The 16,457-nt window shown below is 38.4% G+C and overlaps 1 protein-coding gene across 4 annotated transcripts in view; it reads right to left on the bottom strand.

Annotated features, from left to right (window-relative positions):
- Positions 1-2,349: 2,349 nt before the first annotated feature.
- Positions 2,350-16,457, bottom strand: part of MDM2 (MDM2 proto-oncogene) — a 29,211-nt gene continuing 15,103 nt past the window's right edge. For all 4 annotated transcript variants that reach the window (XM_004752456.3, XM_004752457.3, XM_045072880.1 and 1 more), the window contains 4 exons: positions 11,649-11,809; positions 6,803-6,958; positions 6,030-6,107; positions 2,350-3,407 (listed from right to left, as the gene is read on the bottom strand). In XM_004752456.3, the coding sequence (XP_004752513.1) occupies positions 2,844-3,407; positions 6,030-6,107; positions 6,803-6,958; positions 11,649-11,809 (959 nt within the window). In that variant the 3' untranslated portion in view covers positions 2,350-2,843. The remainder of the gene's footprint in view (positions 3,408-6,029; positions 6,108-6,802; positions 6,959-11,648; positions 11,810-16,457) is intronic.

Raw genomic sequence — 16,457 nt, 5'->3', positions numbered from 1 at the left:
ACAAAAGTAGCTGTTTCATAGAGAAGTCTACAAGTCTAAAATGAACCCCAGAACATTTGCGATAATATTAAACAAGAAATAGAATTACTTAAGTTTTTTTCTGTATTTAAATCAGGGGACCAACATGAAGCTATCTGTAAACTACCTATAAATGAACCAAAAATGGGAGAGACCAAAGGCAGTAAGGTCAATTCAGGTAGGTTTTACTTGGATCTTAGAAGAAGGCCTAATACAGGGTGTAACCTGGAAAGGTGTATGAAAATTAACACATAAAAGTGCTAAAACTTAACAGAAATGTTTAAACAGAATTCATCTAACATGACAGTAACAAAAATGGAGGAAAAAGACAAATTTGCAATTTGGAATGTGAAAGATGTTACCATAGTAAGTTGACTTTGTTAGTAGGATATCTAAATTATATTTTCAAGGTAGATCTGTTGGACTGAAACAGGATGAGAGGAAAATGTCTTTTTAAAATTTTTTTTAAAAATTGAGAGAGCATGAGCAAGTCGGGGGAGGGAGCAGAGACAAGGGAGAAGCAGACTCCCCACCAAGCAGGGAACCCTATATGGGGTTTGATGGCAGAGGCTCAGATCATGACCTGAACCAAAGACAGCTGCTTAACCAACCAACTGAGCCACTAGGTGCTCCAATGTCCATAATTTTTAAAAACATGCATCTTTAAAGAAGAGCTTTTTTTTTTTAAAGATTTTATTTATTTATTTGACAGGCAGAGGTCACAAGTAGGCAGAGAGGCAGGCAGAGAGAGAGGAGGAAGCAGGCTCCCTGCCGAGCAGAGAGCCCGATGTGGGGCTCGATCCCAGGACCCTGGGATCATGACCTGAGCCGAAGGCAGCGGCTTTAACCCACTGAGCCACCCAGGCACCCCTAAAGAAGAGCTTTAAAAGAGAATAAAAATTTGTTTTAGGATCATCTCTCTCCTAAAAATAACCAATTATGGTCTTCTTATCCAAAATATTATTTTAACAATTTTAATACATCATTTCAAATGTATTACCTATAATAAATTACTGAACATGTGAGTCCCCCATCTGCTTACACTTGAAACTACTCTTGTTCTATGTTCTGTTGCTTTTTATTAGTTCCTATTAACAGTCCATTTTATAACTGAACACTCTGAACACCTTATGTGCTACTGCTTTAATATCTTTTTAAAGCAGTACTTGTAAATATCCAAAACTCCCTACCATATATAAGTGAAAGCTGGCTCTGTATGATAGGCAATATGGCCACAGACTTAAGATAAAGAAACGCTTTTCTGTAAAGATGAACTCAAACCCCGGTACAAAATCCAAACAGCAAGCAAGTGCAACCACGATCTTTCCACGATGCCATGACAACTTGCAGTTACCACCCTAAACCAACAGATGTCTACACACTACACACTAATCAGTATCTTAAAAACCTTCATTAAAAATGGAAGGTGAACAAAATGATGCAAATAGCTAACCCTGGTCTGACTTTGGAGCCCACAGACTCCTGCTTTGAAGTCAGCTTTAAGACATGTCCCAATGCTTTGAGATTCACTCAAGAAATTCTTATTGATCACCTATATATCAGTGTCACAATCAAGAAGTTCATGGCCTCATGGAATTTAGCTTCAGAGATGATACAGAGAAATTACAGAAAATTACAACAGGGCCTTTCATGCTGACAGGTAGCAGCGTGGTTATTCCTAGCTTTCCTCCCTGCCTACATTCCTTCCAAAACATTCACCATCACTTGTTGAAAAACCACTTATGCCAACCTACCATGTGAAAACACAAGTGAATGAGAGGGAGAAAACAGCATTTCATAGCTGTATTAAACTTTTTAAACATCATTCGCTCAAGTTGAGTCTTATTCAATGCCTTGGAGGCTCCCAACTGCATCAAACTGTCCGTTAGTATGTGTACTGCTACACTGGGCAGTCTTAGACATTCCAAAAACAGAAACACATTCAGACTTACCTTTAATTACCCAAGCAGATGATATTCAAGTATAATTTCTATTTTAACAAAACTCCTTACTACAAAAAAAGTTTGTAAGATCCAAAAATCACATTTTTTTTTCCAGGCAATTTTTACTTGCCTGATTTTTTTTTTTTTAAGATTTTATTTATTAAAAAAAAAAAAAAAGATTTTATTTATTTATTTGTCAGAGAGAGTGAGTGAGCACACAAGCAGGCAGAGAGGCAGAGGCAGAGAGAGAAGCAGGCTCTCTGCTGAGCAAGGAGCCTGATGTGGGACTCAATCCCAGAACTCTGGGATCATGACCCAAGCCGAAGGCAGCAGCTTAACCCACTGAGCCACCCAGGTGTCCCCAAAAATCACATTCTTGAAACAATTCTTAATCATTTAATATTTTTATTTGTAAATCAATAAATATGTATACTAAACCTAAAAATTTAGACAATTTAATGCAAAGCATAGAGAATGAAACTCTCTGCAGATTTGAATGTTTTGTAAGTAGCATAATCACTGCATACCATAACCTGAATGTACATAACTTATATTCAAATGTCGTATTTTTTAAAATCAGGTACTTCTCTAAATTTTAAGGGAGTGGAAATCATTTAAGATATGAAGAGTAAGGGTTAAGGATGAGCTATATGTCCAATTTTAATTACATTAAAACCCAAATATAAACAAAAGTGAAATTTTTCTAAAAGAAGTACTTACTACTGTCCCTCCCAAAGTAGGTAAATTACACTACGGAGAAGAAATCTACATGTACAGATAATTTCTTCCATTGGTTATGTGTAAAAAAATAATTTTATGTTGTCTAAATTTTTAGGGTTATATAGTTAGAAATAGAAGGCTCTACTTTTATAGACATGTCCATTAAGGGAAATAAGTTAGCACAATCATTTGAATTGGTTGTCTACATACTGGACAGGGCTTATTCCTTTTCTTTAGCTTCTTTGCACATGTAAAGCATGCCATAAGATGTCCTGTTTTGCCATGAACAATGCAACCGTTTTTAGGTCGACCTTGGCAAATCACACAAGGTTCAATGGCATTAAGGGGAAAACTAGACTCCACAATTTCTTCTTTGTCTTGTGTTTCTTCCCTCTCAAACTCTTTGACATCTTCTTGGCTGCTATAAATGATGCTATTAGAAGTTGATGGCTGAGAAAAGTCCTCACTTTCTTGGGATTGGGAGGCTTGTGTGATTTTATCATCATTTTCCTCAGCACACGGTTCTCTGGAATCACTCACTGAAGATTTTTTACAATCAGGGACATCAAAGCCCTCTTCTACTTGCGTTGAGTTTTCTAGTTTGGCTTTCTCAGGCATTTTCCCTTTATCTTCAGGAAGCCAGTTCTCACGAAGGGCCCAACATCTGTTGCAATGAGGTGGAAGAGGAGGATTCATTTCGCTGCACGAAGTACACTTCCAATAGTCCTTCAATGAAAAAAGACAGTTTCTGTAACCCTTTAACAACTAGTCACAGCCAATACTAGCAACTGCAATATGTCTAAGGTACAATCTAGCACAGAGTTCAATTTTTAGCACTTCATGTTTTACATAAAACATTTGACATGTAGCAATTTTTCCTCAAGCATGAGATTATAAAGTACATAATTTTTTAGCCAAACCATGCCAAAGAATCCTAAAACAAAAAACGTATTCACCATGATCTTAGCCACATCCCAATAAAGTTTTCTGTTTAAGGACACAGATACAGTTGGTTCATTTTACTGAAAGTGTGATATAGTCTTTTATTCTGAAATGAGGCCTGTACTCACTTCACTCCCTTAATTAAAGGCTCAACCCTGGATACTGTGGCCAACGTCTACCCAATCAATCTAGATGAAGCTACTGCCCAATGTGCCAGTGAAAAAGACTGCCTCAGAAGTGCCCTAAAACCTGGGCTCAACTGAGTGTTCCCTAAATTCATCCACAAAGGAAACACAAAACTTCTTTTAGCAATCACTGCCAGCTAAAATCTGTCATCCTTGTCATTACCCAAAATGTATGCCCCTTATTTATCTACACTTCCTGTGTACTCATCTCTGTAAGTGCTAACTGCTTCTCCCATACCTCGGCTTACTTCCCAAACCTTTCTACCATCATACAATGTGGATAATAAACTCCCTTACCATCCCCAGACTCTTTAACAAACATATCCCTATCCCTTCTCTTAACTACAACATGGCTCTTGCCTAAGGAGAACTTCCATGTAAAACTTGCCATGATTAACCATTTCTAAACTGCCTCACAAATTAGCAGCAAGGATGGAGATGACTTCATTCTCCCACATTAGTTCTTTCAAGTTTTCAAACTAGGTTGCTACCTAACTGATAACACCAAAGACAAAAGTTTTGTGATATGGGAGAGAGAATGCTTCAAAGAGTCTAATAAATTTTAGAATCTGTGTTTGACATCAAATGAATCAACCAGTAACTTGAATTATTTTCTAGTACAGCAAAAATTTTTTTTCAAAAATCTTACAATTTGATCTTTTTTGCATTTGGATAATAACTTTTCAACTCAGCCAAAAAAAAAAAAAAAGAGAGAGAGAGAGATTTCCCATTCAAATGTAATTAAAGGCAATATTAAGAACAAAAATTAAAGCATTAATATTGAATTAAAAAAACACAACTTACCTTAGGAACCCCAAGAAGCATATAAGTCCTGAATTCTTTTATTATTACTTTTGTTTTTAGAGAAGGAGAGAGAGAAACTTAAGCAGGCTCATGGTAGGCACACGGTCAATGCAAGGATCCACGTCAACAACCCTGAGATCATGACCTGAGCCAACATCAAGAGTTGGACACAACTGACTGAGCCACCCAGGCGCCCCTTGGTCCTGGGTTTTTTGTTTTTTTAAGATTTTTATTTATTTATGCGAAAGAGAGAGCACACATGCATGTGTGAGCGGGGCGGGGGGGAGAGCAGAGGGACAGGGACAAGCAGACTCTGCCCTGAGCCCTTCGCAGGGTGCAGGGCTCAATCTCATAACCCTGAGATCATGGACCTGAGCCAAAATCAAGAGTCAGGACACTCAGCTGACTGAGCCCTCCGGGCACCCGTCCTAAACTCTTAAATAGCAAATCCTACCTACCACATTACCTAGTACAAATCAACAAGATTGGCAAAATGTTGATAACTGTTAAAGCTGGGTGATAAATACACTAGAGATACATAATCCTACTCTCTAGGCCATACATACTTGAAATTTTAGATTAAAAAATTTCGAAGTTCAGGGGCACCTGGGTGGCTCAGTGGGTTAAGCATCTGCCTTCAGCTCAGGTCATGATCCCAGAGTCCTGGGATTTGAGCCCCACATTGGGCTTTCTGCTTAGTGTGGAGCCTGCTTTTGCCACTCTCTCCAACTGCCCCTGCCCCTGCTTCTGCTGTCAAATAAACAAATCTTTAAAAAAATTTTTTTCCAAAGTTCAAATGCCTGCCCCCTGCCCCCCAACACAAACCATAAAAATTCAGTAATGGGTGCCTGGTCGGCTCAGATGGTTAAGCATCTGCCTTCAGCTCAGGTCATAATCTCAGGGTCCTGGGATTGAGCCCCATATTAGGCTGCCTGCTCAGCAGGGAGCAGTCTTCTCCCTCTCCCTCTGCCTGCAGCTACCCCTGCTTGTGCTCCCTCTCTGCAAATAAATAAAATCTTTTTTTTTTTTTTAAGATTTTATTTATTTATTTGACAGGCAGAGATCACAAGTAGGCAGAGAGGCAGGCAGAGAGAGAAGAGGAAGCAGGCTTGCTGCTAAGCAGAGAACCCAATGCAGGGCTCAATCCCAGGATCCTGTGATCATGACCTGAGCCGAAGGCAGACGCTTTAACCCTCTGAGCCACCCAGGTGCCCCGTAAATAAATAAAATCTTAAGAAAAAAAAAATTCAGTAACAGATTCCGACACAACAAATTAAAGAACAAAACGCTTTACAACTTTCTGAAAACATTTTAATTTTATAGAAATCACCTCATGTCAGGAAGCAGACTAGGCATATTTTTCTAACCTTAACCTCTATGTTTTCTTAATTCCTTAAAAAGGCAGATGTATACTTACAGCTAAGGAAATTTCAGGATCTTCTTCAAATGAATCTGTATCACTCTCCTCTGCCTGATACACAGTTACTCGATATACCTAATAAAACAAACCCATTAGCACTAACTCATCATCTTTTTTCCTTAACCAGGAATGAAAAGCACATATTACTATATATGAGAAATTCTGAGACAGAGGTCAAATGGAATAATCGTGTAAGGGTGGAAAAGTGGAGAACCATGAAATCCTGACTCACTATGGTTAAAAGGCAACAGACAGGATGTTTAAAATGAGTAAGGCAAAAAATTCAATATAAGCATTTTTATTTTATAAATATGGAGATATTATGTAACTGTGAAATAGCTAGCAATGTTGAAGGTAATCACCTCCAGTGACTTTAACCGTGTGCACACTCTTATAAAAAGTAAATTAATATTTCTATAAATTTTTTAAATTTATTTTTTTAAGTAAACTTCACTCCACAATATGGGAACTCATGACCCCATGATCAAGAACATGCTCCACCTACTGAGCCAGCTAGGTGCCCCAAAGAGGGGAATTTTTCTTAAAATAAGACTATTACAAGAATGTTCATTGACTTTATGCCATTTATAGTTACAAGAATATAAATCAGACAACATGGAACTACAAAAGCTTCAAGTCCACAAAATACTCTAGTTTGAACAAATCAAAAGTCAAAGGTTAAGTGAAATCAGAGTACATTATTATTTCAACTATCAATGAATACAGAAAATATTGAAGGACTTTAGACATAATTAGAGAAATAAAACTACCTCATCATCGTCATCTGAGAGTTCTTGTCCTTCTTCACTAAGACCATAATCTTCTGAATCGAGAGACTCAACTTCAAATTCTACACTGAATTGATCTGAAACCGAATCCTGATCCAGCCAATCACCTGATTGTTCACTTACACCAGCATCAAGATCCTAAAATCGGGGGGGGGGAGAAAAAAAGTTACTTAAAGTACATTATCTCTTGGCCTCTTAGCTTCCTAGCTCATCCCTGCAGTCCCATTTCCTCCTTAGATCCCCCTGCACAATGACACTAGATTAAGATTCTGGGTTATGGGACGCCTGGGTGGCTCAGTTGGTTAAGCAGCTGCCTTTGGCTCAGGTCATGATCCTGGCGTCCTGGGATCGAGTCCCACATCGGGCTCCTTGCTCAGCAGGGAGCCTGCTTCTCCCTCTGCCTCTGCCTGCCATTCTGTCTGCCTGTGCTCGCTCTCTCCCCCCCCCTCTCTCTGATAAATAAATAAAATCTTAAAAAAAAAAAAGATTCTGGGTTACTATTACATCAGTATTTTCTTCCCCATTCAAAATCTCCGTTCAAAAGGCTAAATCCCTTGGACAGTCAAGGTTCACACACGACCATATTAACATTTTCATCTTCTCTCCAACTAGACACTCCCTCCCCTGCAAATCCCCCAAATATGAGCAATCAGCCAGATCTTCATTTTTTTTTTCCCTCAACCAAACTTGGCACTTCAACTTGCACACTTTACCTCTCTCACTGGAGTAACTTAATAGTTTTTAAGTCCCACTCATCCTTTTTTGCTAAAGCTTGTCAATACCACAATTAAAAGAGCACTTCTCCTTTTAATTATCTTTACTACTTACATATTAAATATATTTATATACATAATTATAATTTTAAACATAAATTATGCATAATTTTGCTTGCATGAGTCTTAGATATCAGAGTTATACACACTTTAAGAGTTAAAAACACATCTTAATCTCTTTATCTTCAGATTGGTAGAATGCTAGTAGCTACAATCCACATAGTAATTATGGGATTTATTTTTTTTTAATGATTTGAGATTTTTTAATGATTTTAATGATTTTTTTAATGATTTAATGATTTTTTAATGATTTTAATGATTTGAGTGAGAGAAGAACAGGGGGAAGGGCAAGGCACAGGGAGAAGCAGACTCCTCACTGAGCAGGGAGCCTAACCTGAAGGCAGACGCTTGACTGACTGAGCCACCCAGGTACCCCATGAGATTTATTTTGTAATGAACTTTGAGAATAATCTCTTCGGAAGAGCTTTCAGACATAATTATTTTAGATTTTTAAAATTCTGCATCAGCTCCTGTGGTTCCTCATATCATAGTTTAAGAACCCTAGTAAGACCATCAACCCCGTAATATTTGTGGTCACTGACAAGAGGAACATACACAAAGCTCAAAGCTAGAACTAGAAAAAAGAGGAATATAAAGCGGAAAAGTCTAAGAATCAAGATACAAACATTCTTCTAGATTTCCCACTAAGGAGCTATTTAACCTTGCACATATTTAACCTATAAAGACCACAGCTACTTCGTCTCTGAGAGGAGTTTGAATTAAATGATCTTTAATATTTCTATTATCTATAAAAATGAAATATTTTATAAACACTGAGGTTAAAAGACTTTTTTATAGTGAAGTTAGGAAAGCAGTAGTAAAAGTAAAAATGACAAGCTGCATTTCTAATTCTTTTTTTTTTTTTTAAGATTTTATTTATTTATTTGACAGACAGAGATCACAAGCAGGCAGAGAGGCAGGCAGAGAGAGAAGGAGGGGAAGCAGGCTCCTTACTGAGAGGAGAGCCCAATGTGGGGCTCGATCCCAGGTCCCTGGGATCATGACCCCAGCCGAAGGCAGAGGCTTTAACCCACTGAGCCACCCAAGCGCCCCTGCATTTCTAATTCTTAACAAGGATTCTATAACAGGTTAAAATTATACACCAAGCTAGGACAGAACCTCTAATAAAGTAACCTAACAAATTGAATATGTCAATTAACTAGAATTTAGTGCACTAAGTTTAGAATATGGGGATAAATCACAAGACAGACTGAAGTCTCAGCAAGTATCTTCTGAGGTACGGGTTGGCAAAAGTACAGCCTACAGCCCATCTACTTCTATAAATCCAGTTTTACTGAGCCCAGCCATTTCCTGTCATCTACAACTGCTCTAAGCCTGACAGCACACTGAGTAGCTGCAACAAAGACCACTGGCCCACAAAGCCCAAAAGTTTCTAGCTGGCCCTTTACAGGAAAATTTGCCAACTCCTGTTCTAGGGTGCTATGAAGAAAGTAAATTAAAAGTTGTTTTTTAACATTTTGGCTAATGTTCAAAACAGAATGACCCAGAAACCTTTAAAGTATTGTACATGTAAAAAGCATCAGAAAGATCTTAAATTTTGAAGTCAGAAGTCCCTGATTTTTGCCCCAATTCCAACTGTGGCAGTTATGGGATCTTAAACAAGTTATTTAAAACCCTCAAGTTTATCTTTCCCATCTGTAAATGGAATTTGAGGCTACTGAAATATATAAACTGGCTAGTACAGAGCCTATAATATAGCCTTAATCAATTTACTAAAACCGTAAGAAAGATGGAAAACAAATGCACTTTTCTTTAACCCCCTTCACAAACTGACAAACACCACCACCAAATGAGGAAGCTAACATTTTCATATCGGATAAACCAAAATTAAGGGGGAAACCCCTGCCCTACCAAAAGCTTTCACAACTAGAAACTAAGCCTGAAAAACTAAAAACTTAGTTTTTAATAAAATTTTTAGAAGACAATATAGGATGGGACTAAGAGAAAAAGAAATACCCTCTGTTTCTTTGGTAACAAGGCAGTGCCCCAGGTAAAAAGCAAAAACAAGGACTTTAAATATCACTTAACTAGAATTCTGAAACAACTTTAATAAAGACTGTAAGTTTAACAGGGCACAGGAGTCCTATTTAAATCATTTCTAAGGAAAAGAATTATCCAAACATGGGGTTTGTGTACATGTCAAGTTTTCTTTAATTGGATTCAATTTTCAGACTGGCATGTTTGCCCTCAAGATCCTGTATTTTTTTTTCCATAACATTTATTAAATGTCCCAGTTACCTGTTTCATTGTTGATGATGTGTCTCCCGACGAGGGCAAGGACCGTGTCTACCTTGACTACCACTCTACCCCAGTGCCAGACAGAACCTGGCACAGCAAATACTGGCAGACCCACTCACTGAAGAACTTGCTCTCTGTGCCACCTACTGGCCTACAGAAGTAACAGCTCTAGTAAATCCCAACTCTGGAGGGTCCACCTGTATCCATTAAAATCATTGCTTGGAAGAGAAAAATGTAATATAATACGTGTAAAAAGTAACAATACAGAAAAAGTAAGAATAAGGTTACTATCACAACTGATTCAGTCCCCTACACCTTCTAGGAACTATAAAATGGATCACGAATATCCAAAATAATGACACTGAGGTACTGCCAGATTAAAAATTAAAGTTCCATTTTTCATATTGTAAAGACAAATGTTTACTGACAAGAAAGATAATATTCCATTTGTCAGGAATTCTTGTTAGCAAAAAAAAAAAAAAAAAGATTTTTTAACCAAACTTCTTTCAATAACATCTCTGAAGAATTTTACTCCTAATGCTTTGGGATTTTGTTATCAATAATCAGAAAGTGCTAACACTCTCCCACCATCCATGCAGTAACATACCTACATTCCACAGCCTTAGTAAACAGACCTTTCCTGATATCTAGGCCTTTGTATGGCAAATGTGTACCTTAGACTATGGTGACAAATTTGTTGGTAGTTACAATAATAAAGATACTGTTACTCTAAATCTTCAAAACAAACCTGCCTTAGAATTCTAAGACAGCTAACTGAATCAAATTTGTTTTTGTTCCCTTGTTTTTTAAAAAGTAAAACAACAAATCCTCAGACTACCCTATACTCCACAATTTATTTGAATTTACTATTGGTGCAGTGGCTCACAAACATTCTCCAATATTTGGAATGACATTAACATCAATATCGGTACTAACCTTTACCAACACACCCCACAACTATCTTCCACCCTTCTCTCAAACCTGGGGTTAGGAGTAGAGATGATCTATACAGTAGTTTTATTTTTAAATACTTATTTATTTGAGAAAGAGCGCGAGCGTGCACATGCACGCATTCACAAGCAGAGTGAGAAGCAGGCTCCTCGGGGAGCAGGGGATCGAAGGACCCAGTGATCATGACCGGAGTTGAAGACAGCCACTTAAACCAATCGAGCCACCCAGGCAGCCCTAGTAGTTTTTTTTTAAGATTTTTTTTTTAAATTTATTTGACAGAGATCACAAGTAGGCAGAGAGGCAGGCAGAGAGAGAGGAAGTGAAGCAGGCTCCACGCCAAGCAGAGTCCAATTCGGGGCTCAATCCCAGGACTCTGGGATCACGACCCGAGCTGAAGGCAGAGGCTTTAACCCACTGAGCCACCCAGGTGCCCCAGCCCTAGTAGTTTTATGGGACAGAAAAATTGAGCACTGTGTATGACAGCAATTGCATAGCATATATGTGCATTTTATCCAAACACTTATCAGGACTGCTAAAACTAGATTTTAAAAACAAGAGTCTTTTTTTTTTTTCTTTAAAGATTTTATTTATTCATTTGACAGCACAAGCAGGGGGGAGCAGCAGGCAGAGGGAGGGAGAAGCAGGCACCCCTCAGAGCAGGGAACCCCAAGCAGGCCTCAATCCTAAGACCCCAGGACCACAACCCTAGCAGAAAGCAGACATTTAACTGACTGAGCCACCTAGGTGCCTCAAGAGTCTTGTTTTATTTAAAATGAAAAGATTACCGGATTTGATGGCGTCCCTGTTGATTCACTGCTACTGCTTCTTTCACAACATATCTCCCTTATTACACACAGAGCAAGGCTTTCATCAAAGGAAAGGGAAATACTATCAGACTTGTGGCGCTTTCTCTGCCGTTCTCCAGGTAATTCATCTGAATGTTCTTCTGGATACATAAAGACAAAGAAGTTAATTAAAACCCTATATTGTGATTCATTTAGCAAATGAGCTGCCATAAGTACCTACTTGTACCAAAACTTTATTTCAATGAAATTAAATAGAGTCAATTACTACTATTTCAAAGACAAACAGTTTTACTGGTTCTGTCCAACTAAGAGCTATGACAGAATGCTGTATTTTGGGGGCACCTGAGTGGCTCAGTGGGTTAAAGCCTCTGCCTTCGGCTCAGGTCATGATCCCAGGGTCCTAGGATCAAGCCCAGCATCAGGCTCTCTGCTCAGCGGGAAGCCTGCTTCTCTTTCTCTCTCTGTGCCTACTTGAGATCTCTTGTCTGTCAAGTAAATGAATAAAATCTTAAAAAAAAAAAAGAATGCTGTATTTTTTTTTTTAAGTAAGCACTACACCAAATGTGGGGCTTCAACTCATGGACCCAAGATCAAGAATCACATGCTCTACTAAGCCAGCCAGGTACCCCCAGAACACTACATTTTAAAAAATCTTTTCAAGCTTGTGGGGTATGTGGCTGGCTCAGTAGGAGGAACATGTGACTCTTGATCTCGAGGTCATGAGTTTGAGCCCCACATTGTGTGTAGAGATAACTTATGTACATATGTAAATAAACTTTAAAAAAAATTTTTTTTAAGCTTCTTTCTGAATGTCATCTCCATTAAGTCACAACTGATTTATTTTTTTTCAAAGATTTTTTATTTATTTGACAGACAGAGATCACAAGTAGGCAGAGAGGCAGGCGAGGGGTGGGGGGAAGCAGGCTCCCTGCTGAGCAGAGAGCCCGATGCGGGGCTCCATCCAGGACCCTGAGGTCATGACCTGAGCTGAAGGCACAGGCCTAACCTACTGAGCCACCCAGGCGCCCATATCACAACTAATTTAACACATGTAGAGCTTTCATGAACCAATCTAAATTTTTGTTAAAAGCATACTGTAGTATTACGCTTAGCAAAATAAGTCAATCAGAGAAAGATAATTATCGTATGATCTCCCTGATATGAGAAAGTTGAGAGACAACGTGGGGGATTTAGGGGGTAGGAAAGGAATAAGTGAAACAAGATGGGATCAGGAGGGAGACAAACCATAAGAGACTCTTAATCTCACAAAACAAATTGAGGGCTGTGGTGGGGTTGGGGGGCGGGTAGGGAGAGGGTTGTTGGGTTATGGACTCTGGGGAAGGTATGTGCTATGGGGAGTGCTATGAAGTGTGTAAACCTGGCAATTCACAGACCTGTACACCTGGGGCTAATAATACATTATATGTTAATTTAAAAAATAAAAATTTTTTTAAAAAGCATACTGTAGGATTTAAGATTTGTTTCTGAAAAGAACGAAAAATGTTTAATTTACTTAGATGGTCTTTTTTTTTTTTTAATGATCCACCTATTTTAGAGAGAGATTGAGCAAGCATGAATGGGAAGGGCAGAGGGCGAGAATCTTAAGCAGATTCCATCCTCAGCACAGAGCCCGAAGCAGGGCTGAATCCCATGACCCCAAGACCACGACCTGAGCTGAAACCACGAGTCAGATGCCCAACTGACTGAGCCACCTTGGCACCCCCTACTTACCAGGTATACTTAACATTGCACAATTTCCTCAGTACCCTGTATTTTAATAGGAATCAAAACCAGTGATGGTTTCTTTTATTTTAAATAATGAATTATCTCTGACTTAGAATGTTACCAAATCTGTCAGGAACATAAATGAGTCTTACCATGTAGTATATTGAATATAAAAATAATTTCCAAGTGAATTAAAGAGCCAAACACAAAGAATAAAACCATCCAAATACTTGTAAGAGAATTTTTTTATAATACCAGAGTAAGGAAGTATAACACTGCAAAGCTCTCAAGAAAAAGTTTACCAAGATTAGACTATGTTGATTAAGGTTTACACAGCAAAATAAAACTTAAAAAGCAAATGTCAAACTGGGGAGAAAATATCTGCAACATACATAAAACAGTTACTATCCATTATATACAAGTTCTCCCACCAATTAAGAAAAACAAAACCTGATTTAAAAAATAAAAAGTCAAGGGAAGACTGGGTGGCTCAGTCAGGTAAGTGTCTACTTTGGCTCAGGTCATGATCCTGGGGATCCCCTACAGGGCTCTCTGCTAAGCAGGAACCTGCTTCTCCCTATCCTTCTGCACCCCCTACTCACACATGCTCTCTGTCTCAAATGAATATTAAAAAAAAAAAAATCTAAGATATGAAAAGGCAATTTACAGAATACAAAGAACTAATAAACATATGAAAAAATCTCCTATCTCTTACTGACCAAGGACATGCAAATTAAAACAAGATACCATTTTTCACCCATAAGAATTACGAAAGTTAAAATGAGGGAGAGTTTCAAAAGATTTGAGAGGACATTTTTATACACTGTTGGCAGAAATGTAAAATAATACATTTTGTGGGCAACCTCTATCCTAGAGATTGAAAGAGAAATACCTGCATAACCACAAGGATGTATGTGGCAAGGTGTTCACTGCAGCCTTGTACATAAGTACCAAACAGGGTTATAGGATTAAATAAACTATAATCCATATGCCTGAAATGGGTACAACTCGCACACCTCTGCTCACTCCATTTCCTTCTCTTGACCTTCCTAGCCAGAAGACCTCTTTTTCCTCAATTCCCCACGGTTATATCCTCTATTTTAAGTAATTCTGTGTTGATCTCCATAAATAGATCAAAAGTTTTTTTTTTTTTCTTAAAGATTTTATTTATTTATTTGACAGACAGAGATCACAAGTAGGCAGGGAAGCAGGCTCCCCACTGAGCAGAGAGCCCGATGCAAGGCTCAATCCCAGAATCCTGGGGTTCTGACCTGAGCTGAAGGCAGAGGCTTTAACCCACTAAGCCACCCAGGCACCCCTAGATCACAAGTTCTTAATAAAAGTTCTTAGTCATGTTTGTATGCCCTGCAAAAGGTGATCTTGGTTGAAGCCTAAACCATGCTGATTCATAATTTTTACCTCCATAAATAACATTTGGGGCTTTTTTTGTGACTATTAAAGTATTACTCATTATAGAGATCCTTAAAAAATAGAAAATTTTTAAATGTATATCAACTGTAGTACTACCACTGAGATTACCATTAAAATTTTACTGTAATAATTTTCCAGTTTTTAAAATTTCCTTTTAAAAATGTATTTGAACCACACTAAAATGTACAATTTGGGAGTGGTTTTCTCTGAAATCTTCTTTTACATTACTTTTAATGGCTGCAGAAGATGGTGTCTGTGACATAGGTTCATACAAAATTTATTGTTTTTTTTAAAAAGATTTTATGAGCAGGAGGGAGAGGGAGAGGGAGAAGCAGACCCCCAGTGTGCAAGAAGCCTGACACAGAGCTGGATCCTAGGACCCGGAGATCATGACCTGAGCCAAAGGCAGATGCTTAACCATCTGAACCACCCACATGCCCCTATACTGTTCATTGTAATTCAACAATTTAGTCTACAAATCTGAGCACCTGCTTACTGTCTGGCACAGTGCTAGACCATGGGTATACAAAAGTGAAGTCAGCCATCATCCCTGCCACCAGTTTAATTTCAAATATCAAGGCAACTGAAACATAATTATTTATAAGCTATAATAAGCTCATTATATATAAGCTATATATAATGAGTACTATGAGAAAACAAGCAGGGAGCTAAGGAAAGGAAGAGAGAATAGCTTTTCTGGCTGGTTAGAGACAGCCTTTCTGAGAAGGTCACTTTTAAGCAAAAACAGAAAAATGAGGAGCTGATCATATAAGCAGAGACAGGAAGAACTGCTGGCAGAAAAAAAAATCTGTCTGCAAACACCCTTAAAGAAGGAAGAATTTTTGACTTGAGGAACCAATTAATTAGTACAGTGGAAACAATAAAAGTGGGGGGGAAAGGCCAAAAACCAGGTTAAAGGTAGATTTTTTTTTTTTAAAGATTTTATTTATTTATTTGACAGACAGAGATCACAAGGAGACAGAGAGAGAGGAGGAAGCAGGCTCCCTGCTGAGCAGAGAGCCCGATGCGGGGCTCAATTCCAGTTCCCTGGGATCATGACCTGAGCCGAAAGCAGAGGCTTTAACCCACTGAGCCACCCAAGCGCCCCAGGTTAAAGGTAGATTATGGCCTTTTAGGCTGAGGGAAAAAGTGTGGTGTTTTAAGATTCTTCTTTCTTTCTTTGAGAGAGAGAGAGAGAAAGAGAATACAAGCCAGGGGGAGAGGGAAAAGGAGAAGCAGACTCCCCACTAAGCAGGGAGCCCAACGTGGGATTAGATCTCAGGATCCTGGGAGCATGACATGAGCTAAAGGCAGATGCTTAACCAACTGAGCCACCCAGGTACCCCAAAAAGTGTGGGTTTTATCTGAAGTAACAAAAGCGGCAAGTGGGAAGAGTTACAATTCAATTTACCTTTTTCCATCTCTTTCAGTACTACATGATGGAACATAAAAGCAAGAGCAAGAAAAATCAGAATGCTGTTGCTATGGACAAAGAAGATATGGCAATAGCCTGAACTAGAGTGATAACATTTTCTACCATATATCTTCAATTATAAATGCTATAATTAGTGTCTCTACATATAAAATCTTTGAATTTCTTATTATATCTCTATAATAGATTTCTAGAAGTAC

This window comes from Mustela putorius, unplaced genomic scaffold (assembly GCF_011764305.1).
Source record: "Mustela putorius furo isolate JIRA1106 unplaced genomic scaffold, ASM1176430v1.1 tig00537227_pilon_pilon_pilon, whole genome shotgun sequence".
NCBI classification, from domain to species: Eukaryota; Metazoa; Chordata; class Mammalia; order Carnivora; family Mustelidae; genus Mustela; species Mustela putorius.
Note: the sequence above shows the minus strand (reverse complement) of the source record. Positions and strands in the feature narration are given on the sequence as shown.